This window comes from Corythoichthys intestinalis, chromosome 14 (genome assembly GCF_030265065.1).
Source record: "Corythoichthys intestinalis isolate RoL2023-P3 chromosome 14, ASM3026506v1, whole genome shotgun sequence".
Classification (NCBI taxonomy): Eukaryota; Metazoa; Chordata; class Actinopteri; order Syngnathiformes; family Syngnathidae; genus Corythoichthys; species Corythoichthys intestinalis.
Window position 1 is genome coordinate 20,637,331 of NC_080408.1, and position 27,855 is coordinate 20,665,185.

Below are 27,855 nucleotides of genomic sequence, written 5' to 3' on the forward strand. Positions count from 1 at the left end.
TCAAACATTTCTGCTTGTTTTAGTGCAGTGAAACTGAGGAGAGGCCCCAGTCCAGCAATGTGACCTCCAAGAAAACATGTTTGACTGCACTGTAATTCTATAAAAATGAAAAGTATTCATTTCCATGACAGCAATGGTACTTTCGACAAATTCCATTCTATTCTTTCCATATTTGGGACTAAGATCAGTGGTGTCGGCTCATTCATGACAGGGTAAAACTTGGCTTATGTCTAAGCAGCTTATTGTCTTCTAAGAGTAATTGCACGCTTCCTATTATACTATAACAGAACACAAAAACATCCCATGTATCTTTCAACAATGTGGGTTTGTGCTGCTTCTGGTAAAATAAATGTTCAAATTTGGGCAGCACTGTAATTGCAAGAGAAAGCGGACAAGCTACACGGTAGTGCTGTGGTCAGCTCGGCCATGGAGGCATTGTATCTGCAAATAAATATTGTTTGTAAGGACCTTGAAATTGCAGAGTGAAAAGTTTAAGTATCATTAGATTTTGTGGTTTCTAGTTTCTACATGCCAAATTCTAAATGTGTAAAAAAAAAAAAAAAAAAAAAAAAAAAAAAAAAAGATTTGCTCCACTTCACATGTATGATACATAAGTGTTCCCCCCCAATTTTTTTTTTTTTTTTTTTTTTTTTTAGTTCACTATGATATTTACATCCAAGTAGATAAATAAGATAACGTTGATAAATTGATGACATATGTCAGTGTTTTTAGCAAAGTACATTAATTGTTACTCTTTTTTTGCGCCATTGGACATAGTCACGTATAGAAATATTTAGATAGAACCATTTGGAAGCAAAAACAGATGACTAAAATTAAACCTCACAATGATGTTATATGGTAATTGGAGCATGGTGCATGTTTTTTCTCTTCATTAAGCGAGCTAGACTCAGTTTGTGTTCCCAAGCATTAAGTCCTTGTTCAGACTGGGAGCCAAAATCAGATTTTTAGCCTATTCAGATTGAAACTGGCTCTTTTGTAGTCTGAACAGTCACAAAGCACAGGAATTTTTGCCAGACAGATTGAAACCACATACTGGAGGTAGTTTCATATCCGATATGGACAAGAATCTTCTTAGTTTGAACAGCTCAGATAGGATTTGACTGTCTGTGATTTCACACTATGCTGGATGACGCCTTCGTTGCCACAGTAACCTGTCAGATGGGTCAATAATGTAGCCCATTTTGAAACAGGCCCAGATCCGATTTGAAAAAATGAAAAGTAGTGTGAACAGTCAGCCCCAAAAATCGTATTTGAGGAGCAATCCGATTGGAATCAGATATGTCTACAATCTGAACGCAGCCTTAACTGTTGCATGTAAAAGTTTTTAAAAATTACAATTTCCTATTTTCAATTTCACTTGTGCTTTTACTGCATTTGAACATAGACTTTCTTCGTGCCACTGCTGTGAATCTTTGAACACTAGAAGCAATAAGAACAGCCAAGTGGGAAGCTAGTAAGGCTCACTGCTATGTTCTTTCCACACATATCATATTCTCAGAGACAAGCAAGCACATGATAAACAGATGGTCTACGTTGTCATTTCATATCTCAAATTGAATGCATTTTTTTCTCTGACACTTTTGAAACAAAAATACAGCAACAGACAAAACAGGATAATTGGTCAAGACTGAAAGCCCTGGGATGAGAAACCCAGCATTGAAGAATAAATTAATGAAGTGCCATAAAATAACAGCAAAATATACCTGACAATTAATCAGTGCTAATCAGTTCTAGCTCATTAAACATGTTGTACTTTCCTAAAAGTATACTTAGATCCAATACCCCCACCCCTTTGGCCTAATTTATAGTCTTTGTACTTACCCTGGAAGGTATCCGAGTGGCTAGCAATCAAATGCTTCAGCTCATAACTGTACACGTAAATGTTGTGGAGGGTTTCTCGCTTCACTGCGAACTGATAGCTTTCTTCCATTTTGCGGGTGCAGCAAGAGGGACCCTGATGCTTGCACACCAAGAGATCCACATCTGGGAAAGACAGGCAGACATGGACATATGTGTTGGTAAATCGGTTTATACAATTTTTCAGGCCGGTGGCACAAGAAAATAGTGAGCTTTAAATTGGATGTAGGTTTGTACTACATTATTCCTGTAGGACATTCCAGATCTTAGATGCAAGTATCCTCTTGTATTTCTTTCATATAATTTGCAGCTTTAAATTGTAGTTTCACTAAACTTTGCAGGAACTGCACTGACATGAACGTGTACAACCCCTAGCAAAAAGTATGGAATCACCAGTCTCGGACGAGCGCTAACTCAGACATTTTATCATGTAGAACAAACTCAGATAAAGCTTGAAAAAATAATGAATTAGTTCAAAAGTGCAACTCTTTAGCCTTCAGAAACACTAAAAGAAATTAATTAAAAAAAAACATTGTGGTGGTCAGTAAATGTTAATTTTATAGAACAAGTACAGGGAAATATACTGTATATCGAATCACTCCATTATGAGGAAAAAAATATGTAATCGTGAGAAACAATGAAATAACAATCAAAACATCTCTAGTATTTAGTAGCACCACCTCTGGCTTTTATGACAGCTTACGGACTCTGAGGCATGGACTTAATGAGCATTCTTCATCAATTTGGTGCCACCTCTCTTTGTCCTTGCAGGTCGGAGTCATGCTGTGGACCATTTTTTTCTATTTCCACCACAGGTTATCAATAGGGTTGAGATCTGGGCTATTTGCAGGCCATGACATTGACTGGATGAGTCTATATCCTAGGAATGCCTTAGCATTCAGTTTTAGCTCTGTGCCATGATGCATTGCCATCTTGGCAAATGATAAACATATTTTCAATTGAAGGGATAAGAAAGCTGTCTAAAATTTCAATGTAAGCTTGTGCATTTATTGAAGATTTAACCACAGCCATCTCCCCAGTGTGTTTGCCTGACATGACTGAGGGAATTTTGATGTCTTCTTCAGGCAGTCATCTTTGTAAACCTCACTGGAACAGCACCAAACAAAAGTTCCAGCATCATCACCTTGTCCAATGCAGATTCTTGACTCTTGACAAGGTGATGACATCATCTTGACAAGCTGATGACAAGGTGATGATAGTGGAAGTTTTGTTTGGTGCTGTTCCAGTGCTGTCAAGAGTCAAGAATCTGCATTAGACAAGGTGATGATGCTGGAACTTTTGTTTGGTGCTGTTCCAGTGAGATTTACAAAGATGACTGCCTGAAGAAGACATCAAAATTCCCTCAGTCCTTGATGATATGAGGCTGCATGTCAGACAAAGGCACTGGGGAGATGACTGTGGTTAAATCTTCAATAAATGCAAACGTTTACATTGAAATTTTAGACAGCTTTCTTATCCCTTCAATTGAAAATATGTTTGTCATTTTCCAAGATGACAATGCATCATGCCACAGAGCTAAAACTGTTAAAGCATTCCTTGGAGAAAGACTCATCCAGTCAATGTCATGGCCCGCAAATAGCCAAGATCTCAACCCAATTGATAACCTGTGGTGGAAATTGAAAAAAAAAAAAAAAGGTCCACAGCAAGGCTCTGACCTGCATTGATGATCTGGCAACTGCAATCAAAGAGAGTTGGCACCAAATTGATGAAGAATACTCATCAAGACCATGCCTCTGAGACTGCAAGCGGTCATAAAAGTCAGAGGTGGTGCTACTAAATACTAGAGATGTGTTTTGATTGTTATTTCATTGTTTCTCATGATTACATATTTTTTTCCTCATAATGGAGTGATTCCTTATATATATGTCCCTGCACTTGCTCAGTAAAATTAACATTTACTCACCACCACAATGTGTTTTATTCATTTCTTGCAGGGTTTCTGAATGCTAAAGAGCTGCACTTTTGAACTAATTCATTATTTTTTTCAAGCTTTTTATCTGTTTGTTCTACATGATAAAATGTCTGAGTGAGTGCTCGTCCGAGACTGGTGCTTCCATACTTTTTGCTAGGGGTTGTATTAAACCAAAATGCAATTGGTTTAACACAAATACAGCAAAGTTGAACCATTCTAATACATCTACAGTCACAATGGCAAGATTCCTAAGGATCTTTGGGACATGGGGTCAAAACATGTCATAAACAATCGAACACATACAGTTCAAAGACTGGTATAAGTTGAGAAAAAAAATGGTTATTTGCTTTGTTTGTAAACATTTTATAAGATATAGTAGGCAAAGATGATGTTTGGGTTGATGCTATAATAAAATGATTTTAAAAAAGAGTAGAGACTTGCCACTGCTAATAATAAAACTCTACAAACAGGAGTCAAAATCCAATATAGTCCTGTTGCTTCCGGGGACTACAGATTTATGTATATCTCATATGAGTGTCCAGTGTGGAGCCTGAGTATGTGCGTGTTTGTATAGTGCCCTGAGTATGCACACAGATAAACAGCCCATAATTCTGCTGGGAGACAGAAGAGGCACCATGGGAGGGTGAGAAAGTGGACCAAGTATTCATCTACGTTTCCTGCTATGAATACTTTCTCTGCTGAAAATATAAATATCATCAGCTTATATTAATGTACTGTTGTTGTTAAGTGCAATTGCAATACATTTGACAAAAATAAACAGGCAAGAGTTATATGTCTTTCGAAGGGGCACGAAGAGTGATCGTCTGCTAAACGAGCCAGACGTCGCTCGTTTTAGAATAATTCCCAAGAACCACATGAAGGCAATGACCCAACGATGATCCAATAAACAGCTCAATCAGACTATTACATCAGCTCAAAAAGAGGCCACCCTGTCCTGCCAGCGTCACCTGCTTGACACCATTATAAACACAGCCATGACATCATTTAAACTGGTCACAATTAGCTTGGCGTATTCAAACAGTCTTTTCCCACTTGTTTCCCTGCCCAAACTCTTATGTGCTTTGAGAGCCTCGTCATGTAGTAGGCTGATATGATAACTCACTCAGAAGGGGGAAGGGCTGGAAGGCAGGTGTTGTAACCAGAGCCTAAAATATGGCCTTAGGACAGACCGCAAGACCAGTGCCTCAGCGACCAAATCCCTCCATGAAACACAATAGGGTTGCATTCTCAATCCCTCTTTCCCTTTCTGCCCCCTCTCTCCCATTTGCCTGGCATATCCTCACGAGGCCCGGGTGTCTCTTCATTACTCGGCGAGCCTCCATTTGTTCCCATCTCAGAGCCAGACGCTGAAGCCATAACCGGATCTCCTGCCCCTTCCAACTCATTAGTTCATCCCATTCTTAATGTCGTCACTGTACTCTTGCTGATAATATTTCAGCTAATGTCGTCACTGTACTCTTGCTTATATTATTTTAGCAAAACCCTATATTGCCTTCATGCAACATTGTGTTTTATTTTCCAGATCTCCTCAAGACCTGTAGATAATATCAAAGGCATTAATGCGCAACACAAAGTGAAAAATCAATTTTAAAAAACATTATAAAGGTGTTGTATGCACTATGGGATAGACTGTACCAGTTTATGACCGTACATAGTCCCTCATTTATCATGAGCGTTATTTTCCAGGACCCTTGGGGGGAAAAAAAAGAATCCATGAAGTTGTGACAATGTATTTATTTTATTATTGATATGTCATAGACTTCATGATGTATTGACGGGACACGGAGCGTGGGGCCGATTCATAGGGGGCCTATCTCCATCAAAGCTGACCGAGTGGAAACACAGACAAAGTCTGTTGAAAATTATTGTGAATAAATGCTTAAATCCCTGAATTCTTTATAGATATGGACATAAAACAGTCTCGATTCTTGGTAGAAAGCAAAAAAAAAAAAAAAAAAAAAAAAACAATTTTACGTAAATATTGCGAACTATCAGGCTCGTCACTAAGGAAATTAGCGGCCGCCAAATGTAAACAAAGAGCTTTTTCCGTGGAAAATTCTTGAGAGTAAATGCTTAAATCCCTGAATTTTTTATAGATATGGACGTCTCAATTCTAAAACATAAAATGCACTGGTGTACAAGTTGTATTTCTAGGGCAATTTTATTTGATCTGTGACCAAGAACAAACAATATACATTATAGTAGTGATAATAAAATTGAGAACAACTCACTAAATAGGCATCTGTTAATATAAAATTAACAGTTATACAGGTAGCTATGACTTAAACATCACGACGTGTTTACCAAACTCTGGATCTCACACCAAAATACTGCAAAATCCATTAAAGTCATCTTCAGTATCACTTTTAAACAACTCCACCTACTCTAGAAGTAGACGGCCCATCGAGAGCGGCCTTCTCGCAGCTGTCAGTGTTGGGAAAACACAAACAAGTCGGAAAGTGTGAGTTGTAGTACAAAAAATACAGTAAATACAGCTTTATACAAGTTGGAAATCCACAATACAGAGGAAGAAAAAAGTGAACAGTGAAATTCCTTTCTTTAACTATCAGCATACTGATGAAAAATGGTGAAATCGCTGTATAAGTACACCAATTCCTGTCTGACCGAACTAAAAGTTACAACAAAGTAAGTTGGTATATAATTTACTACTTCATACCTATCAACCTCGGCCCACGGTTATGAAACAATTACCTTAATACTCAATACAAAACTCTTAAACATCTAAAAGTGAAGTGTGTGTGTATGTGTGTATAATATGCAGCATTAACGTGACTTTGTTTCCAGTTCCTAATTTCTAAAATTAAATCTTAATACAATATTAAATGTGATAGCAACACATAATGTTAGTAATATTGTGACAAATTTTAATTGGGATTTCAAATATACATTCAAAATTTATTCTCTATTGTCTACTTAGAACCGTTTGGAAAGTTAAAAAATTCATACCGTTACAATTGTTGAGTTTGGAAACATAGTTGATGAGTAGAGTGTTGTATTTTACGTGCTTTCCCTAATGTACCACATAACTGACTGATGTGAGAGAGGGAAGGGTGGATGAGTTTCTGGGTTTGCGGAGGCTGTTCTTTTGTTTTCCTTTAGTTGGTGTCAGCTATGGCTTAAGACTGATTTTAGGCTGATTTATGCTTCTGGGTTGCGGTGACTGTGGACATACGCTGTTAACACAGACGCCGATTTGTACACTACGCAATAACCTGACGTGCGCCTCTCAAAAATCCTGACTATGCATCAAGTCAACGCATTGTGACGTGAACGTCAAAGGACTGTGATTGGTCGGCTCAGAATGTTGTTTACGCTTCAGCACAACACTGTGATTTTCAAACATTTAAACACCTCCGCAAATGTCTTCTGTGTTGCCTACAGTGGGGCAAATAAGTATTTAGTCAACCTCTAATTGAGCAAATTCTCCCATTTGAAAATATTAGAGAGGCCTGTAATTGTCAAACCTCAACCATGAGAGACAGAATGTTGAAAAAAAAAAACAGAAAATCACATTGCTTGATTTTTAAAGAATTTATTTGCAAATCATGGTGGAAAATAAGTATTTGGTCAATACCAAAAGTTCATCTCAATACTTTGTTATGTACCCTTTGTTGGCAATAGCGGAGGCCAAACGTTTTCTGTAACTCTTCACAAGCTATTCACACACTGTTGCTGGTATTTTGGCCCATCCCTCCATGCAGATCTCCTCTAGAGCAGTGATGTTTTGGGGCTGTCATTGGGCAACACGGACTTTCAACTCCCTCCACAGATTTTCTATGGGGTTAAGATCTGGAAACTGGCTAGGCCACTCCAGGACCTTGCAATGCTTCTTACGAAGCCACTCCTTTGTTGCCCTGGCTGTGTGTTTGGCATCATTGTCATGCTGAAAGACCCAGCCATGTCTCATCTTCAATGCCCTTGCTGATGGAAGGAGATTTTCACTCAAAATCTCTCGATACATGCCCCCATTCATTCTTTCCTTTACACAGATCTGTCGTCCTGGTGCCTTTGCAGAAAAACAGCCCCAAAGCATGTTGTTTCCACCCCCATGCTTCACAGTGGGTATGGTGTTCTTTGGATGCAATTCAGTATTCTTTCTCCTCCAAACACAAGAACCTGTGTTTCTACCAAAAAGCTCTATTTTGGTTTCACCTGACCATAACACTTCTCCCAGTCCTCTTCTGGATCATCCAAACGCTCTCAAGCGAACCACAGACTGGCCTGGACATATACTGGCTTCAGCAGGGGGACACGTCTGGCAGTGCAGGATTTGAGCCCCTTGCGGCGCATTGTGTTACTGATAGTAGCCTTTGTTACTGTGGTCCCAGCACTCTGTAGGTCATTCACTAGGTCCCCCCGTGTGGTTCTGGGATTTTTGCTCACCGTTCTTGTTATCATTTTGACACCACGGGGTGAGATTTTGCATGGAGCCCCAGATCAAGGGAGATTATTAGTGGTCTTGTATGTCTTCCATTTTCTAATAATTGCTCCAACAGTTGATTTGTTTACACCAAGCGTTTTACCTATTGCAGATTCAGTTTTCCCAGCCTGGTGCAGGTCTACAATTTTGTCTCTGGTGTATTTCGACAGCTCTTTGGTCTTTGGCCATAGTGGAGTTTGGAGTGTGACTGACTGAGGTTGAGGACAGGTGTCTTTTATACCGAATTAAAACAGGTGCCAATAATACAGGTAACGAGTACAGCCTCGTTAGACCTCGTTAGAAGAAGTTAGACTTCTTTGACAGCCAGAAATCTTGCTTGTTTGTAGGTGACCAAATACTTATTTTCCACTCTAATTTGGAAATAAATTCTTTAAAAATGAAACAATGTGATTTTCTGTTTTTTTCCCACGTTGTCTCTCATGGTTGAGGTTTACCCATGTTAACAATTACAGGCCTCTCTAATCTTTTCAAGTAGGAGAACTTGCACATTGGTGGTTGACTAAATACTTATTTGCTCCACTGTATGCTATTTTATTGTGCATAGTGAGGGCATCGTGTTTAATCTCTCACTTTTCCTTGGTGTTGGCATATTATCTTTCTGATATGAAATAAATATGCCAAGGACTTGCAGTGAAATCCAGGCTAACCTCACCGTCCCTCGCGAGTAGCAAGATAGAGTGTAAGTGATACTCAAAGATTTTGGCTCTTCAAGCCACCACAGCGGTCATAACCATCTGACTGTGTAACAAATATACCTGCTTACTTTTGGAGGGGGATCATTAACAGCCAAATTGCATTTGTTTGTAGTCGTTTAGCAACCGCTGACTCTTTAGTATCTGTTGAAAGTTTTACATAGCAAAGAGAATTGCGGTGTCTTCTGTCTGAGAAAGGTGAAAACATAAAAGTTTCCTCTCTCACTCCTGCTTGAAAGCCTACCAATGACTTTTGAGTCACACAACTCTCCCACGTTAAGTCGAATGGCTACTGTGTAGCTTTGGCGGGGGTTCAGCAGCAATTCCGTTTAAATTCAAGAAGCAGATCAGCTGTAATTTATCTGGCAGTTTGGCAGCAGTATAGCATTTGATTAAAGACCTTAGCAATCAAGTGACTCCTGGGTTGGATTTCTGCAATGTCTCAAAAATCGAATGGGCTGTTTTGAGATTGGAGTTCAAGATTTTCACATGCAATGTACACATTTCTTAATTTGCGAGGGAATGTGTGCGCGAGTGTGAGGGAGGATCATTCTCAACATCTACACATTTTTTTTTGTTCTCCATATGGCACTTTTGACGTCTTTTTGTTATAGAATTTCCCAAAAGTGATCAGTTTGAAACTACTTCAACAAATGATTCTGTGGCTAGTTATTTATGAAATTAGGTTGGAAAAAAATCTTATATAGTTGAAAAGAATGTGTCTATAGCAATGGGGCATTTAGCATTCTGTTAACGAAATGTAAAATTCCTTCACATCTTTTTGAGACAAAAAAAAGACTAACATAATAGAAAACACAGTCGACAGCTTCTTTGTAATTTGTAGACATGGAATTTATTCTGCCCGGCTAAACCATTCACCTACTTAACTCTAGAGACTCAACCCTGAATCTTAATTCTCTTAATCATCCTCAGGTGACAAATACCTCTGGAGTAATTTACCGTATTAAAACTACGGTCCAGGGGTCTTGCCTTGTTAGAAACAATCCCTTCAGCGACAGCTCAGTGCCCTTCGGTGCACAAGTCACAACTATAATTGCAACGCTTGCTCACATGCCATGTGCAATACGCCGTGCCAGTAGTTGAGTTAAATACTGCTGAGAGCGCAGTTTTTCAAAAGTTTTTTCAAGCAATTAAAAAATTACTTGTAGGCCACGTCTCTTTAATATGGTTACACACAGCTCAAGAAGAGGGTTAAGTTTTCCTGACACTGTTATTTTGATATTTTACATGAGAACAAGAAAAACATTGTAAGAAAACACGCAATTAAGGGTTCTCCAGCCTCAGGAAACTGGTTCCCTTTTAACTTGTCTGATCCAGTAAGCATACAGGATACACATGCTTTTGCAAATGGGCGGGGCTTGTGCAGAACTTTGCCAAATACAAACACACCTCAAAGGAGTCTTTGCAGCACACCGGCATTTTTGGATAACCTTAAAAGTGGATGGTGTTTTGCTATGCTAGGCCTGTCAGGGTCTGGCACATGGTCCAAAGCCATGGCAAAGACTAGGGGTCAAACAGAGAGCGCTAGGAGGGCAAAGCAGAAGGCTGACGTGCGGAGAGATACGGACACGACTAAGCGGCATTAGATCAGAGGTGCCGAAACCTTGGCAATAAATGCTGTTGAAATCTAACACACAAATACCACTTCTTTAAGATGTGGCTTCTAGAGGCAGACTACATAGATGTTTCGCAATGTTAGCACATTGGAGATACAGAATACACATGATTGCCATCGACTGAAATCCAATAAAGGATGTCAAAGAGACAGACTCAGACACTGTAATCAGCTTCGGACTGGCGCTACGTGGGTAAGACTGGTGGTAACAGACAAAGAACCTCTGAGGCGATTGTGGTGTTGGCTCCTACATGTTGAGCTTTGCTACTTACATCTTTTTACGGATTCTCATTAAAGAAAGCTCTGCTGGAAATGTTGTATTTAAATGAAGTAGAAACTTGGGAAAACACAGATGCGCAACATTTCTTTTTCCCTGCATGAAATAGGATGTGTCTTCCATGTGTTTGCTCTCTCAGCAAGAAAGGCAAAGTTAAAAGGGGAAGCCAAATACAGAATCTACAGCCAATCAAAGGCCATGTTGAGCTTTGAGGGCTTGCCAAGACTTTTGATGGTCTAACTGGTTGAGGATGTGGCGACATGTGATAACACACAGCGTTCCTTTTTCCCTGCTATTGACACATGACTTGATTGCTTTACATTTAGGAGGTTCTCATTAACCTCATATTGACTGTGAATTTGTCTGCAATTTTGCAAAGGGCAGTTGTGAAAAGGAATAAAAAATGTGTTTTAACATGATCTGTTAAGCTGTGCTTTAAGAAAGTGTTATAAAAGAGCTATAAAATAGGGTGATGGTGTCTGAGGATGTTATCCAAGAAGCCAGCAAAGCATCGCTGTCTGAACAGCATTGCTCAGTGTCTGCCTTCCAAGAGGCTTTATGACCTAATCTCACTATGTGGTGTTTGGCTGCGTATCGCGGCACAGAAGTAGTATACAGTATAACACTTGATATTTCAGCATGAGCAATTGCTCTACTGAAGTATGATAATTAATTGAATTGAAATTGCTAATATTTGTTGATTTTGTCTGGAAAGAAGACTTTTGGGGGGGTACATTTATCAGTATATGTTAAAAAATTTTGCTTGTGAAAGGGTAACTACATTCAAACATTTTAACAGTACTACATTGGATGTGTTGCACTTGTCAAAGCACCATATTGTAATTGAAGTAGGCTGAATAAGAAGAACATCAATCTGAGGGGACTGACATGTTGAGCTTTATCACCTGTTCAAGTGTTACATTTATTATACTGTATGTGTAATGCCAAAACTGTAAAAACAAGTTAGTGGGCTCCCTGTTTGAACCAGAACTTCTGCAAATTCTGTAGGATTTGAGGAAGTACATTTGAGTAAATTCTTCCAGAAACCTAGCTCGTACTCTTATCATGACTCAGTACAGCCTCATCAAATTAGACTGGCAAGTGGTCAAAATTTGGGGCCAAAAACATTCAGGTGCATTGCACATCAATGAAAATGAAATGTCATGATTAAACTTGAAGAACAGTGAGGAATAATGTCTTCCTCATCTTATTAGGGTGTAAGAGTCAATAGTCGATTCCAGGATAGAAAAGTCTTTTAATACAATTGGCTTTTGGTGGCAGTGGGAAAGGTGCAGCGACCCGCCTCGACCCGTGTCAATCAACCCGCCAAGCGACCCGCGTTAAAATCACCTCGGCTTTGATTGTCATGCAGTGTGAAAGCAAAACCCCGGGTCAACAGTCAACACCCTAAACTACGTGGTGACGTAGGCTCTTACGTGATGCGTCATAACAACGTGCCAGTCGCCTCCCATTTAACACGCCCCACAACCGTAGTTACGTCGATGCTCACAACAAAGCTAGTAGAAGAAGAAGGAGCCAGTAACGCACCACATTGAACAACATGTCCCAGCATTGGAAAGATGATGAGGCCTGCCAGCTCCTTTCCATCTGTGGAGAAATGAGGCCTCCATGTTGCTCTGCATTGTTTACTTCCTTGAACTGAATGAATTGAACTTGTCGACGTGCATCTTAGCGTGGTGACGTCACGTAACCTGTCGCACGGGTGAGGAGGGGTTAGACGGGTGAAAAAAAAAAAGACGGCTTTTTTTGACAATAGGAAAGGTGCCAAATGCCAACTGCTAGTGGGTTGCATCGGCTTGGAAAAAACTCGCGTTGACCCACTAGTTTCAGTAGGAAAGGGGCATAAGAATATCTGAACAAGGCAATTTGAGATCCGATAAGAAAGGTTACCCTTCTGCATTGTGAATATTGCAGTAAAATTTTCTATAAAAGATCACAACTAGGGATGTCCCCAGTCTGATCACGTGATTGGAAATCCGGCCCAATCCCGTCATTTATAGAACATTGGAATAGGGTTGAAAAAGATCAGGTTTCTAGCCAATAGACGTCCAATCCATTTAGACTGAGACAGTGGCGCCACCAGAAATTTTTCATAGGGGTGGCCAGATGGGGCCACTTAAAATCTTGGGGTGGCCAAAACTAAAAGCTATAATTTCAGGTTTTCATTATATTATTGCAGTAAAAAGGTCAGGGGAAAACTATCAGAAAGACTTAAGGACACGGCTACTGATATACTTTGGTGTATTGTGTAAAATTTGATGTTACTAATGATTTAATGTGCATAGTCCGTAACTGTCCAGTCAACATTTTGAGTTCCACAACAATTTTGTTTTATTGTGTTATGTACAGGACTGTCTCAGATAATTAGAATATTGTGATAAAGTTCTTTACTTTCTGTAATGCAATTAAAAAAACAAAAATGTCATACATTCTGGATTCATTACACATCAACTGAACTATTTCAAGCCTTTTATTATTTTAATATTGCTGAATTTGGCTTACAGCTTAAGAAAACTCAAAAATCCTATCTCAAAATATTAGAATATCATGAAAAAGTATACAAGTAGGCTATTCAACTAATCACCTGAATCATCTAATTAACTCGAAACACCTGCGAGGGTTTCCTGAGCCTTAAAAACACTCAGCTTGGTTCAGTAAACTAAATCACAAGTATGGGGAAGACTGCTGATCTGACTGCTGTCCAGAGGACCATCATTGATACCCTCCATCAGGAGGGTAAGACACAAAAAGAAATTTCTCAAAGAGCAGGCTGTTCACAGAGTGCAGTTTCAAAGCATATCCACAAAAAGTCTGTTGGAAGGGAAAAATGTGGCCGGAAACGCTGCACAACCAAAAGAGATGACCGCAGCCTTAACAAAATTGTGAAGAAGAGCCGCTTCCAGAATTTGGGGGAGCTTCAAAGACAGTGGGCTGAAGCTGGAGTCCAGGTATCAAAAGCCACAGTTCACAGACGTGTCCGGGAAATGGGCTACAATAGCCGTATTCCCATGGTCAAGCCACTTCTGAACTCAAGACAACGGAAGAAGCGTCTGACTTGGGCTATGGAGAAGAAGCACTGGACAGTTGCAGAGTGGTCCAAAGTCCTCTTTTCAGACGAAAGCAAGTTTTGCATTTCATTTGGAAGTCAAGGCGCCAGAGTCTGGAGAAAGGCTGGAGAGGAGCAAAATCCAAGTTGCTTGAAATCCAGTGTGAAGTTCCCACAGTCAGCAATGGTTTGGGGAGCCATGTCAGCTGCTGGTGTTGGTCCACTGTGTTTCATCAAGTCCAGAGTAAATGCAACTGTGTACCAAGAGATTTTAGAGCACTACATGCTTCCATCTGCTGAAAAGCTCTATGGAGATGAGGATTTCATTTTCCAGCATGATCTGGCACCTGCCCACAGTGCCAAAACCACCAGTAACTGGTGCACTGACCATGGCATCACTGTCCTTGATTGGCCTGCTAATTCCCCTGACCTGAACCCCATCGAGAATTTGTGGGGTATAGTTAAGAAGAAGATGAAAGACACCAGACCTACAAATGCAAATGAGCTGAAGGCCGCTATCGAAGCATCCTGGGCATCAATAACACCTCAGCAATGCCACAGGCTGATTGCCTCCATGCCACGCCGGATTGATGCAGTAATCCGTGCAAAAGGATTCCCAACCAAGTACTGAGTGCATCAATGGACATTTTCAAATGTTTGATTTAGTTTTGCTGTTATAAAATTATTTTTTTACTTGGTCTGAGGAAGTATTCTAATTTTTTGATATAGGATTTTTGAGGTTTCTTAAGCTGTAAGCCAAAATCAGCAATATTCAAATAATAAAAGGCTTGAAATAGTTCAGTTGATGTGTAATGAATCCAGAATGTATGACATTTTTGTTTTTTTAATTGCATTACAGAAAGTAAAGAACTTTATCACAATATTCTAATTATCTGAGACAGTCCTGTATATATTAGGCATAAGGTGTACATTTAACTAGGGCTGTCAAACGATTAAAATTTTTAATCGAGTTAATCACAGCTTAAAAATTAATTAATCGTAATTAATCGCAAATCAAACCATCTCTAAAATATGCCATATTTTGCTGTAAATTATTGTTGGAATGGAAAGATAAGACGTATTTATACATTCATACTGTACATAAGTACCGTATTTGTTTATTATAACAATAAATCCACAAGATGGCATTAACATTATTAACATTCTTTCTGTGAAAGGGATCCACGAATAGAAAGACTTGTAATTCTTAAAGGATAGATGTGAGTTGGTATATTGTGACTAAATATTGCCATCTAGTGTATTTGTTGAGCTTTCAGTAAATGATACTGTAGCGACTTAACTGTTCTTCCCAAATACATGATGGGAAGTGGTGCAACCATGACTGTGTATGGTGGCTGCAAATGCTATATCTTCTCTGCGTTGGGTACACTACAGGGTGTTAAGAAAAAGATTGACTCCTGTCATTCTTCCCCACGTTGCTTCCCACAATATTTATAGTTGCTGTGGAAGAGATGACAAAGCTTTTGCCAATTAAAAGCACGGCCCCAATGAATGCTTTTATCTACACCACTCACTTGACACTGCCTCTTATCTCTGTATAGAAGTAAAACGACGCCATTGTAGGCTGTTTGCGGCAATGCGTGAATGAGTCGGACTGCGAATGCTTTAATTGCGATAAATAGTTTCACGTGATTGATTAAAAAAAAAAAATTAATTACCACCTGTTAATGCGATAAATTTGACAGCCCTACATTTAACAAAACAAAATAAATGCATTCATTTGGGATGAAATGCATAACTGATGCCACAACAATCTAAAGATATACTTGCAAGTGGGGTGGCCAGGGGTTGGCCACCCCCCTGGTGGCGCCACTGGACTGAGAGGGATAGCAGCAATCATGCAATTGCCGTCAATGGCGATAAAACATGATAAGTCAATGCCAGCCTTCGAAGTCAAATACAGGTATATTAAAAGTCTCTCGCTGTCAATGGCAGTGAATGAGGGCTATGTAGTGGACCAAACATACACACAAGCAACGAAATAATCAAAGGGTATAATGATTAGAGATGTCCCCGATCCGATCACATGATCGGAAATTGGGCCCAATCGGGTCGTTTTTAAAAGATCGTAATCGGGCGAAAAAAAATGTATGTTTTGGTCGTGTCACTCATGTGACATGCATCCCCCCCCCACCACGCACACGCTTAACCCTGTGCCCATTCGAGACTCATTTTTATGAAACATGTGTCAGGTGCTCCTTGTTAAGTTTGTTTTCTTATCTTGGCTAGATATGCCATGATGCTTTAGCCTTTAAAGGTCTGTGCTGAGTGATCATCACATACTAAACTGACTTGAAGCGTTAGCGTAGCAGTCGCGTTAGCATTAGCATTTAGCGCGGTGACTCGTGTCTTCATAAACTCTAGGAAAACATTTTAAATACAGTTTGTTCAATTAATTGCAAATAATGTGCTGTTTTCCTGCTTAGTGTGTATTATCATCATGAAAATGGTGATGTCCTAGTAGACACTACAGTTATGTGCTCTTGTCATGTTCATTCGGAATTGTTGGTAAAATTTTATTTATTTATTTATTTAATCGTGGACTAAAACTTTTGAAGTTTAGAGACGAAAACATTTTGAGAATTGTTGACAAAAACTAGAAGAAGACAAACACATTTAAACTAATAAGTACAGTATTTTTGTCCAAAAGACTAAGCCTAAGACGAAAATTAAAACGGCTGCCAAAAACAACAGGTTTGTAATAACTTATCTTAAAATGAATAAATGGCCAAGGTATCAGATCGATACTTGGTATCAAGAGATCCTCAAAATCAAGTGACTCAAACTCGAGTGCAAAAATATGTGATCGCGACAACTCTGACCACAAAATAAAATTCAGTCTTGCATAATGCAAACTTTTGAAGTGACCATTTCCAGTTAGCAATGTCAGATGCTCCTCCTTGCACGTTTCATGAAAAATCTCTTCACTGCACATGAATGAAATGCAGCACTGTACCCCAGCACAAACGTCACACTGTGAAAGGAGCTGAGGTTTTGCCACATCAAATTTGAAGCGTTGCTTTTGCTGGCATTTGATCTGTAAAATGACGTGGCTTAGCGCAACTCTGTAAACACATACACACACAAACATACACAGAAAATCTCCCACTCAAACATCCCCAACCGCTGGTAACCACTTTGAAGACATGATCGTGCCTGACCCAAAACAACCTACTCTAAAGGCAAGTGTAAATAAAAAAGTCAAACAAGAAGCCCAAAATGTACTCATAAATAGTAGGGCCGTGTTTGATCAGCTGCAACTCACCGTAGAAGCCAGCAAACATAATAAATTATTGTTAGGTTTCTTTTCAGATATCACTATGAAGTTCAAAGTGGGTTACTGGTAGAGCAGTGGTTCACATACACACCCCTTCTCTTCCAAAAGCATTGGAACGTTGAGGTGTTTTACTTGATTCTGGCTGGACAACGAAAAACTCTTTTGTTCTGACATAAAAAGATGAATATGATACAAGGAATGAATGTTTTTATTTACAGTGTGAAGATGGGAAAAATTGGAAAATCAAAAAGGCAATGCACAAACTTTGGCCGTAGAACCGTTCTGAATGTCCTAGAAGGAAATAAAACAAAAAGAGTGAAACTGACAATGACTAGTACGATCAAGGAAAACAACAAAAGCTGATAAATAAATAGATAAATAAAAATACTGTCAGAGCAGTTATGAACAACTTCCCCTCTTTCTATTCTGGTTGATGACTGTTGACACCATTGGCACTAAAAGACTTAACTTTCACGAATGAATAGAACGAACAGAAAAGGAAAAAAATGCAAATGATTCCATACTACAATATCATATGCAACACTCAGAGGCTTGGATTCATTTATGAACAATATCAAGGCAGCAAAATTACGATTATTTCTATTTCCAAAAAGAAACAAACGGGCTTTTTGGGAGATCCTTCAACAAACATCAAAATAATGAACCAAACTACGCAAGGAGCTTACAAAAAAGTGTGGAAAGTTTTATGGTGGTCACATGATCATTAACACCTCGACACTATGGCATATACATTTCCCTTATAATAAGGAGACTGAAAGCAGTCATATTTTTTAATGGGTTCCAGGCCAAGCCATGATACTGAACAAGATAAATGAATGAGATGAGATTGACGGTAGATTACAAACATACCTGTCAAAAAGCCTCAATTAGACCAAACACCAGATTGTTCACCAGTATACTGTGGATGCTCTAGCCCAGTGTTTTTTTACCTTTTCTGAGCCACGGCACGTTTTTACATTGGAAAAAATCTTGCGGCACACCACAAAAAAAAAAAAGTTCCAAAATTACTTTATGTACAGTATATTTTACTTTAAAATAATTTCTCAATATTTATACTTAGTCAGTGTGAAACCTGAGCCTATTTAGATGAACACAAAGCCGATATCGTAGCAGGAATCATTGTCAAATGCTCTCAGGCTCTCTCTGTTATTATGTTTTATTCAATAAAACATAATAACAGAGAGAGACAAGCCTAACTACTTGAAAAGCTCAGAACTATCAGACAGGGGGACTTGCAATGTCTTTAACCGCATCAGGACCGAGCAGCTCTCTGACAATAGCTTTGCAGGCAGGTAGTATTAAGGTGTCTGCCAAAGTGTGGGACTTTCTTTATTTAGCGACACAGGGTTAATGGCTTTGAGGGCTTTCTCATTTACCTGTGTAGTTTTTCTCAAAAAAGTTGCCTGTTTCTCTGTGTTTTCACGAAGGCAAATAAAATATTCCATTGACTAGTTTTGAAGTGCGGGGGTTTCGTTTGGAAATGACATTTAGGTGAGCTGCTCGTGTCGCGTTCAAGAACTTGTCGAATTTCTAGCCGTCATTCATTTTGCTGTCCTTGACAATGTGTTGAAATAAAACACGGGGAGGATTGACGGTCGTCACATATTGATAAAATGGAAAGGACACTTTCGTGTATATTGACTCTTGGCAAGTCTAATCAAATGATGTACAGTAGACGTGCTGTGGTCCACATTGTCGTGGACAGCAAGGTTGCTGATGGCTAGAAATCCGAGCAGTTATTGAACGCGACATGAGCAATACTTCGCTCATCTGGACACGACTGCAACTTTCTATCTAATCCTTCTTTGCTACTGCAACTCGGCCCGTCGAATTTATTAAAAAAAAAAAAAAAAATTGATACAGGATAATTTACGATCTCTCACGGCACACTAGTGTGCCGCGGCACACTGGTTAAAAAACACTGAGCTAGCCATATAATATTTTGGTCAATACTATTCACATGTTTTTGTATTTTTTAATAAGGAGAAAAAGTGTAGAATGGTTGCTTCCCTGGCCAACACGGCTCAAAAAAATAATTTTAGATTTTTCTTAATTCTGTTATAACCAGGAGTTGCGTTAACCGAATATTTTCCGTCGTTGACCGTTTTTTTAAAACGGCGACGGAAAAAACTGAAGTCCATCTGTCATTTTGACAGTTTGAAATTCACACCCCAGACCACGGGGTGGCGAGTGAGCATATTAATTAGCTATTGTCTCTCTTGATGCATGACGTCGTTGGCCTTACTCGGAAAAATGTCAAGGCAACTCAGTGTTTGCCTGGCACGGCCAGACTGTTCTCCCTTTATTTTTCAAACACTGAGAGAAAAGTCTGGGACACAGCCTCTTGAGTAGGTACAAAATCAATCGACAAATCAGATTTGTTTATTTGCGTGACGTGTTCTTCACGAGCAACGTCACTCTTGCGCGCCGAAAGTCGTCTCTACAACAGCACGGATGGCGAACGGGAGAGCCGAGAATATGTTCCAATCCGCGGTAAATTCAGTTTTAAATGAGCTAAAACACATCGACACGAGTCATTGACAACAGTCTGTCTCGCGCTAGCCATGTTGAATAAACTCCGTTCTCCTCGTATGTTTACTTCCGCGCGCAAGTCCCTCGTCCTGCCCTCGTCGCTTTGCTAACGGCACGTCTGCCCGTCGCTGATTGGTGCACTCGGCTTGTTTGGACAGAATATTAATTAATAATGAATGAAAACTAAATACTATTGAATATGTCATTATTATCATTTTAAAAATGTAAGTGACGGGTAAAAATAGATTATGACCGGATTTTTATGACACCGTCAGTCACAATGACGGACAACGAAAAAGTCTAGCGCTACCTCTGGTTATAACTGTGGGTGTAACAAATTAATCGACATCTCTTTTGATAACACATTAATCGTTTAGGACCTTCTTCACCTTAAACTTGTCTGAATTCTTGAAATTATGAGACATGTATAACTTCTCAGTTGTAAATATTATCAGATTTCGTTGTTATATTTTGTTAAGTCAAAGTACGACATGAACAAAAATCTGCTTTAACTTCTGAAAACAACAGTTCACATTTTTGCCAATTTTTGGACATCTTACTGTCTAAACAAGCTTCTTAATAATGCTGCAACAACTAATCGCTTAAATCGATCAATAAATTAACTGCCGACAAATTTGATAATCGATACAGTTGAAGGAAATAGTCATCCATTTTGTCTTCATTGCTACTTACTAGGCATGTGCCGGTTACCGGTTTCAAGGTATACCGTGGTATGAAAACTTCAAGGTTTCAAAACAGCTAAAATTTTCCGTCATGCCGTCCCTACTATATTAGCCGTTTTTCATGTCTCAAAAATACAGGGCTTACCCCTCCCCCTCGAGTTGTTGCTTAGTGTCAGTGAGTCAGCTGTGCTGCACGTTGACTGGAGGACACATCTGAACTTTTTCCCCCCCATCGAAGAAAACGAAGTCGCTGGTATGGGACTACTTCGGGTACAGGAAAATTAAATACAGCTGCGGTTTAGGTGGGCCAACCGACATGTTTGCGTTGGGTGGCTACCAGAGAAGGCAATATCTCCAATATGATTTTGCATTTATACAAAAATAAAGGTCAGTAAGCGCTGTCGTGAACGTTTCCCACTAGCTACCAAGATTAACTCCAGCGTGTGTAGTGTGTCTAACAGTGATAAAACAAACTGTAACATTAACTTGTTAATGAGGCAGATAAGTGGCTAATTGGCATGACAATTTAATTTTATTTAGAATATTTCATTTATTCTTTTTTTTTATTTTTTATTTTTTTTATTCATTTAACTTAACATTATACTTATACTCCAATTTGCTAATATGTCGTTTGGAAAAATAAAAATCCTATAAATGGAAAAAAGTTGTTTTTTTGTAACCCAGAAATCTCAAAGAAATTTAGAGCCGTAATTGCAATATCGTGATACAGTGAAACCTGGACATTTTTGCTTGAGGTTATCATACCGTCAAAATCTAATACATGCACATGCCTACTACTTTCAAAATGCTGAAAACAATTTCAAGGTAAATTATGAAGTTAACTGAAAGAAGTGACATTTATCTGATTAATCGATTTATCGTTTAATTAATCATCTGATTAATCGATTATGAAAATAATCGTTAGTTGCAGCCCTAGTTATAACAACAACAACAAACTTTCTCGTTGCAAAAATAATGATTATAATTAAGGCACAGTGAGGGCAGAAGCTGACTTATTTTAAAAGCCAAGGAATAAAAATTGTTTTTTGGGCAGGTTTTAAAAAATCAACAGAAAGGACTCGTCCTATGTGGACAAGGTGGTCTTTTCATTGTGTCAGTAAGAAACAACAGAAAAAGCTCAAACTCCTCTAAGCTTCCGCTTAGATTTTCGAACCGTTGGAAGCAGCTGGCCAGCTGACCTGTGGCATCGGGTAAGGGCTTAGGGATGGAGCAGCTCTGGGAATCAAGGCTGACCAAGACCATTTAGCTTTAGAGACCAAAAAGAAAACCCTTAAAATTTTAAATGAACACTAAATTTCACAGACTGCCAAAGGGAAGAAGGGCAGAACAGGAGTTACCTTATTTTTCGGACTATAAGTCGCGTTTTTTTTTTTTTTTTTTTTTTTCCCCATATTTTGGCTGGGGGTGCGACTTATACTCAGTAGAGATTTATGTGTGAAATTATTAACACATTATGATATCATTTCACATGTTATTTCGGTGTTTTGGAGTGACACTGATGGTTTGGTAAACTTGTTAGCATGTACAGTAATTTAAGCTATTAATAGCTATGGCCATGTTCACGTTCTGCCTTTGGCAATGAGTGTTCAATTGTATTATTGACTTTTTTATATTGAAATGCATGCTTTTAGTTTGTGGCGCTTTCACGCCCACGTGGGGGCGCACTCGCAATTGTTTACGTGAAGAAGAGCGCTCACACGCCAGAAGACGGACAGCTATGTAGCTGTGAGTGAGTGGGCGAGTTAGCGAGAGAGAAACACGGCTGCGAACCTATGTTCATTGTTTATGTTTTTAAAATATCTCTACAGAGGCAACGCCTGTGTGTATCATCTTTTCTGTTGTTGTTGTGTGTTTTCCACCCGCGATCGGACACTTAGAGACAGTTGTGTGGTTGTTTGAACAATGTGCTAATGCTAGCGAACGCATGCTAAACGTTTATGTCATTGCTGTAAGAGCACCTAATTATCATTTATTTATGTTGATGCGAACCTGTTTGGTATCGAGGACCATATTGATTCAGCAGCATCTTCATTTGGGAGTTTGCTATATAGCCAGGACCGAGCCGTAGCGTCCTGGTGAGGACAGTATATTCGCATTTCGTTGTTCATGCACTGTACACTGTACATTTATTCAGCATGTTGTTCTCTAGTGTATTTTTGTATTAAATTGCCTTTCAAGATGACATATCTGTTCTATGTGTTGGATTTTATCAAATAGATTTCCCCCCAAAATGCGACTTATACTCCGGTGCAATTTAAATATGTTTTTTTTTCTCTTCGTTGGGCATTTTATGGCTGGTGCGACTTATACTCAGGTGCGACTTGTAGTCCGAAAAATACGGTACGGGCATGCTCTTACATGTTCCAGTTTGGAACAGAAGCATTCGAGACAAACGTTTGAGGATGGTCTGCCTGATTCCTAAATTAGGTGCATTAGAGTAATCCAGCCAAAATGCGATGAAGCCGGCATGGATTACAGTTTCAAACTGGCTTCATCTTTGCCCTCTGCCTGAGGTGAGAAAAGATCGATTTAACTATCGTAATGATTTTCCTGTCCAATGTAAAATGACTGTGCAATTAAAACCATCATTGAGATGGACAGTTGGCTTCACAAACAGTGTCTAGACACCATCACTCTTTCTTTGATATAAAGCAAGAAACGTTTTTCTTTGTTAGAGTTGGATTTTTTGGGGTGGGCCTAAAAAGGTGTTATGGTGACGTCACCTAGAAATCTTGCTTTCTAGCTCGCACCTGCCACTATATACTGTATGAACTCAGCAGGCCGTCAGTGGCTTTTCACCCAGTACAATTGACCGTTCACAAACTTCCCCTCTTAAAAGGCCATGGACCAATCATACGTCCGAGAGACTCTTGTTAAGGGAGCATGATCAGACAAATTTCGGATGCCCCGTTGCCTGATTGATTAATTTTGGGGTTTTAAGATCGCCAACTGCCATAAAACTTTATGGAAGAATAAGAAAAGACTTAACAAACTGCAGACGTCAAAAACGTTGAAGCAATGCACCTCTGAAATATCTAAATGAATGTGGTTCTTTCCCTTCCCAAAGGGGAAAAAAAAAACAATTTAATTTCAATACATTAAACAATTTGGACGTATGGTGTCATTCCCAACTAAATGTCTTCAAAATAAACAAGCAAACATACGTGTTCTCTTGAGGTAAGATTAAGCTAACACCAGAGGCTAACTAGCGAGCTGTCTCGCCTATAATGCTTTAGTAGTGGCAAGAACATTCATAAAACTAGATATCAAATCATCAGGTATCAAAGTTGTAGTGACTGTCATCAAATATTATATCACACTGAGATGTTGTCGCTTTAACGTCTAAGGATAGCCGCTTCATTAGCTAAGTTAGTAAACATCATGTCTTCATTTGCAATCCATTCATTGAGCGCTATAACATTAAAGCGATACTTCCTCTTTTAAGTGTATACATAGCGGCCCTAATAAGCACCTTGAACTTATAACATTTTTATTTTTCATGTAACATTTTGTGAACGTACACCTTTGTATCTCTTTGCTGTAAGTGTTGGATATTTTAATACTAGCAGTATGGCCTGGCGTTGCCAAGCATACTATTTGTCCTGGGTTGTTGGGGCCAAGGTTTGTTAAATCGACACATAAGAAACCTCAAAATCAGGGTTTCCCCATGATTTTTTAATGTATGCTGGATGGATTTATTGGGCAGTATGGCCCGGCGTTGCTCAGGTGAAAAAGTGAAAATTGGCATTTTCTATGCTAATTTTTAGAGTTTCAAATTAATTTTCTGCACTAAATAGAGGCCTACAGAGATCAAACCCATCTAAGAACACTCATAGACACATAAAGTACAACTGTGTAAAATTCTGTCAAAATACGCCCAGCCGTTTTGGCGTCCATAAAACACGAACACACAGACAGCCACACAGACAAACTCGCCTTTATAGCGATTAAGAGCTCTAGCCGAAATGAATCCCTTATTAATATTCTGTAAAATCGTAAATTTTCTTTAAATCCAGCATCTTGCTGTGGAGTACTCAAAGCCACAACGTATCATGACAGCACATTTAAATTTGCACGCAGGAGACGTGTCTTTTGCCCAAAAGATGGTGCTGCCACCTCCATAATCAGGTCACATTTTCCATGCTAATTTTAGCAGTTTCGAATTAATTTTCAGCATTAAATGGAGGCCTGTATTGATCCAACCCATCTATGAACATTCCGAGACACATAAAGTTCATCAGTGTGAAATTTCATAAAATCTACCCAGCCGTTTTGCAGTCTATAGAGGAACAACACACACACAAAGTTCCATTTACATATAGATAACCCTCCACTGCATATTGTAAAGCATTTTTTTAAGTTAAAATTTTTGGGGGTTGTTAAGAACATACTTTGCTTTGACCCTGTCAGATAATTTTTTTATGTTGACTTCTATTTAAGTGTTGATTACAGGTTTGAGAAATGTGATGCCATCTTAGATAAGGGGTATTGCTTTTTGAGTTCAAATTCAAGCAGAACTACACTTGCCGGCTATGACACTGCTATTCACCTTATAGAAATTTGTTACAAATGCATTGCACGGTGCTTTTTCCTCTCATGTTAAGTTTTGTTCTGACTGCCAATATTTGCTTAAGACCTTGGTCTTCCAGGGCACTGCCTCTAAGCGCTAAACCACAACTACTGCTTGTAAATGAAATGGTCATCCCGTTGTTGCTAGTAGTGACAACAAACAGCTTCACAAACAAACATCAGAAAATTTGGATGCAGTTTCCACTCGGCTATCCATTGCCCCTCTCCCATGTCAAGCCTTCATATTGAAAAATAGGGTGGGAGGGAGCAGATTCCTTTCTATATGGCATCTCCTCAGCTAAAGGGCAAAAATTCTAAGGCATCAGCATGAGTGATATAGCCCCTATCAATGGAACGTGTAAGAGGTTACACAATGGTAACCACAAGAGAAACTAAACAATTCCAAAATGTGCTTTACCTATAGAAATGCATAGGGACGGTAGGGACATTACACTACCAACTTTTTAGGATGCTCAAATTGTCATCACCAACTTTTAAAGAACCTTATTTGTATTTTATATTGACTTCAGTTACATAGGTCATTTAGATTGTCTTCCCCTATGTTAAAAGGATAGAATTGCAACTGCCATTGTTAAGTGAATTATTATTCAATATTACTTATTATTAATAATAGTTATTATGTTGAGACTTAAATTTACCTCTTTTGACTTGCTAAATGTGCCAGTTTTTCCCCCCTCAAACGCATGTTTGATTGGCTGATGAGTTATGCAACATGTCGACAATATGCTGCCTCCTAAGCCCCCTTCGAAAAGGAGGAATATTAGACTTTTTTTTGTTTGTTTGTTTTTTTCGGCCAGCAGCACCAGCAGCCACTGCAAGTAATATAAAAATACGACAATGGTGTGGAGGTGGGGAACATACCACAAATTTTGCAACTGAAAATCCGACCTGCATCAGAGTTAGCAAAAAATTAAACTCAAGTAGGAAGCTGCTTAGAGAAAAGTGTCCTCCTGTATGTTTTCTACTTTTAACATTAATTAAACTATGAGATATGTAGTGAACCGTGGTTTATCCCCTTCTTCCCAATTGTCATTTTTATTTTATTTACATGGTCTTAAAGCAGCCCAAAGGAGCTTTCATTTTTTTGTTAAGTTTGGCTGTGCTTGTGGACAAATGCAGTCGTGTTTTACCTGAAGGAAGGCTCCATTTTTATTTGTTTTTGTTATTCCCTGACAAAGTTTTTTTTTTATTTGTAGTGAATTTCTTTATTTAGACAGACAATGTTGAATAGTCATAAGACAATTTTTTTTTTTTTTTTGCATTCCTGAAAGGTGGAGGTTATTAACAACTTTGTGTTTATTGTGTATTGTCATAAAATGTAAAGTTATGTGCAAATATTTCAATTTAAATTTGCTAATAAAATCCAGGCATTTATTCTGGAATTTTTCTTTAGTAGCTTTTCGAAAACAAAGAGTTTAAATGGAACGGTTATCACTTGAACCAATACACAGGAAAGTTAGTATTAGTCAATACAGATTTATTTTGCAATAATCATTTAGCCCATCAAGTATCAACTAATTAGGTTCATATTCGTGAGAAATGTAGCCCTGACCCCCGTTCACCCAATCTGTTTGGTCTTATTAATGTCTCGTCCCCAGCAAAAAGTGTACATGCAAGTTTTTATACTGTTATACTTGCAAGTCACTTTGGGATTTTAACTTATCACTGTAAAGGGAGATGCTCCACATATATTCATCTATAATGACAATCATATACTGGACTGTCTCAGAAAATTAGAATACACAATATTCTAATTTTTTGAGACAGTCCTGTGTATATATACAGGACTGTCTCAGGAAATTAGAATACACAATATTCTAATTTCCTGAGACAGTCAGGAAATTAGAATATTGTGTATTCTAATTTCCTGAGACAGTCCTGTATATATATACACAGGACTGTCTCAAAAAATTAGAATATTGTGTATTCTAATTTCCTGAGACAGTCCTGTATATATATACACAGGACTGTCTCAAAAAATTAGAATATTGTGTATTCTAATTTCCTGAGACAGTCCTGTAGGGCTATTCTATTCTATTCTATTCTATTCATTGTCCCTACCAATGTTGAGATCAAACCTACACCCTTGCATACACACACATATACATGGCGGAAAACACATACAAGACTGAGACAGTCAGGAAATTAGAATATTGTGTATTCTAATTTCCTGAGACAGTCCTGTATATATATACACAGGACTGTCTCAAAAAATTAGAATATTGTGTATTCTAATTTCCTGAGACAGTCCTGTAGGGCTATTCTATTCTATTCTATTCTATTCATTGTCCCTACCAATGTTGAGATCAAACCTACACCCTTGCATACACACACATATACATGGCGGAAAACACATACAAGACTGAAAAAGCAGTTTCTGCTCTTGCACTCCTCTTTAAAAAAAACTGCTGCATTTTAAGCCAAAACAACTGTTGTGTTTGATAGAACAATATGTTTTTATGCTGCCATAGCACATTCATGGCGAATTAAGCCCCCGAACTATTTTTAATTTGTCCGTTTTATCCCAGTAACCCCCGTTTACAGACGTCGCGCAACCGCTTTTGTTTCAACCCAGCCATACAACGAAGATAATTATATTTTTTATTCAAAATGTCTGTCATTTTTTAGTTTAGAATCATTAATTGATGTCTAATATTTCGTTTAAAAAAAAAAAAAAAAAACGACTGAAAATGTTTTCACTCGCATATTTAACTTTTAAACAAATTTTGTAACAATAAAAAAAA

The 27,855-nt window shown here is 38.6% G+C and overlaps 1 protein-coding gene across 7 annotated transcripts in view; it reads right to left on the reverse strand.

Annotated features, from left to right (window-relative positions):
• The window catches only part of LOC130929777 (glypican-5-like), a 203,930-nt gene that overhangs the window by 133,309 nt on the left and 42,766 nt on the right, over nt 1–27,855 (reverse strand). For all 7 annotated transcript variants that reach the window (XM_057857272.1, XM_057857274.1, XM_057857276.1 and 4 more), the window contains one exon: nt 1,843–2,004. In XM_057857272.1, coding sequence (XP_057713255.1) covers nt 1,843–2,004 — 162 coding nt within the window. The remainder of the gene's footprint in view (nt 1–1,842; nt 2,005–27,855) is intronic.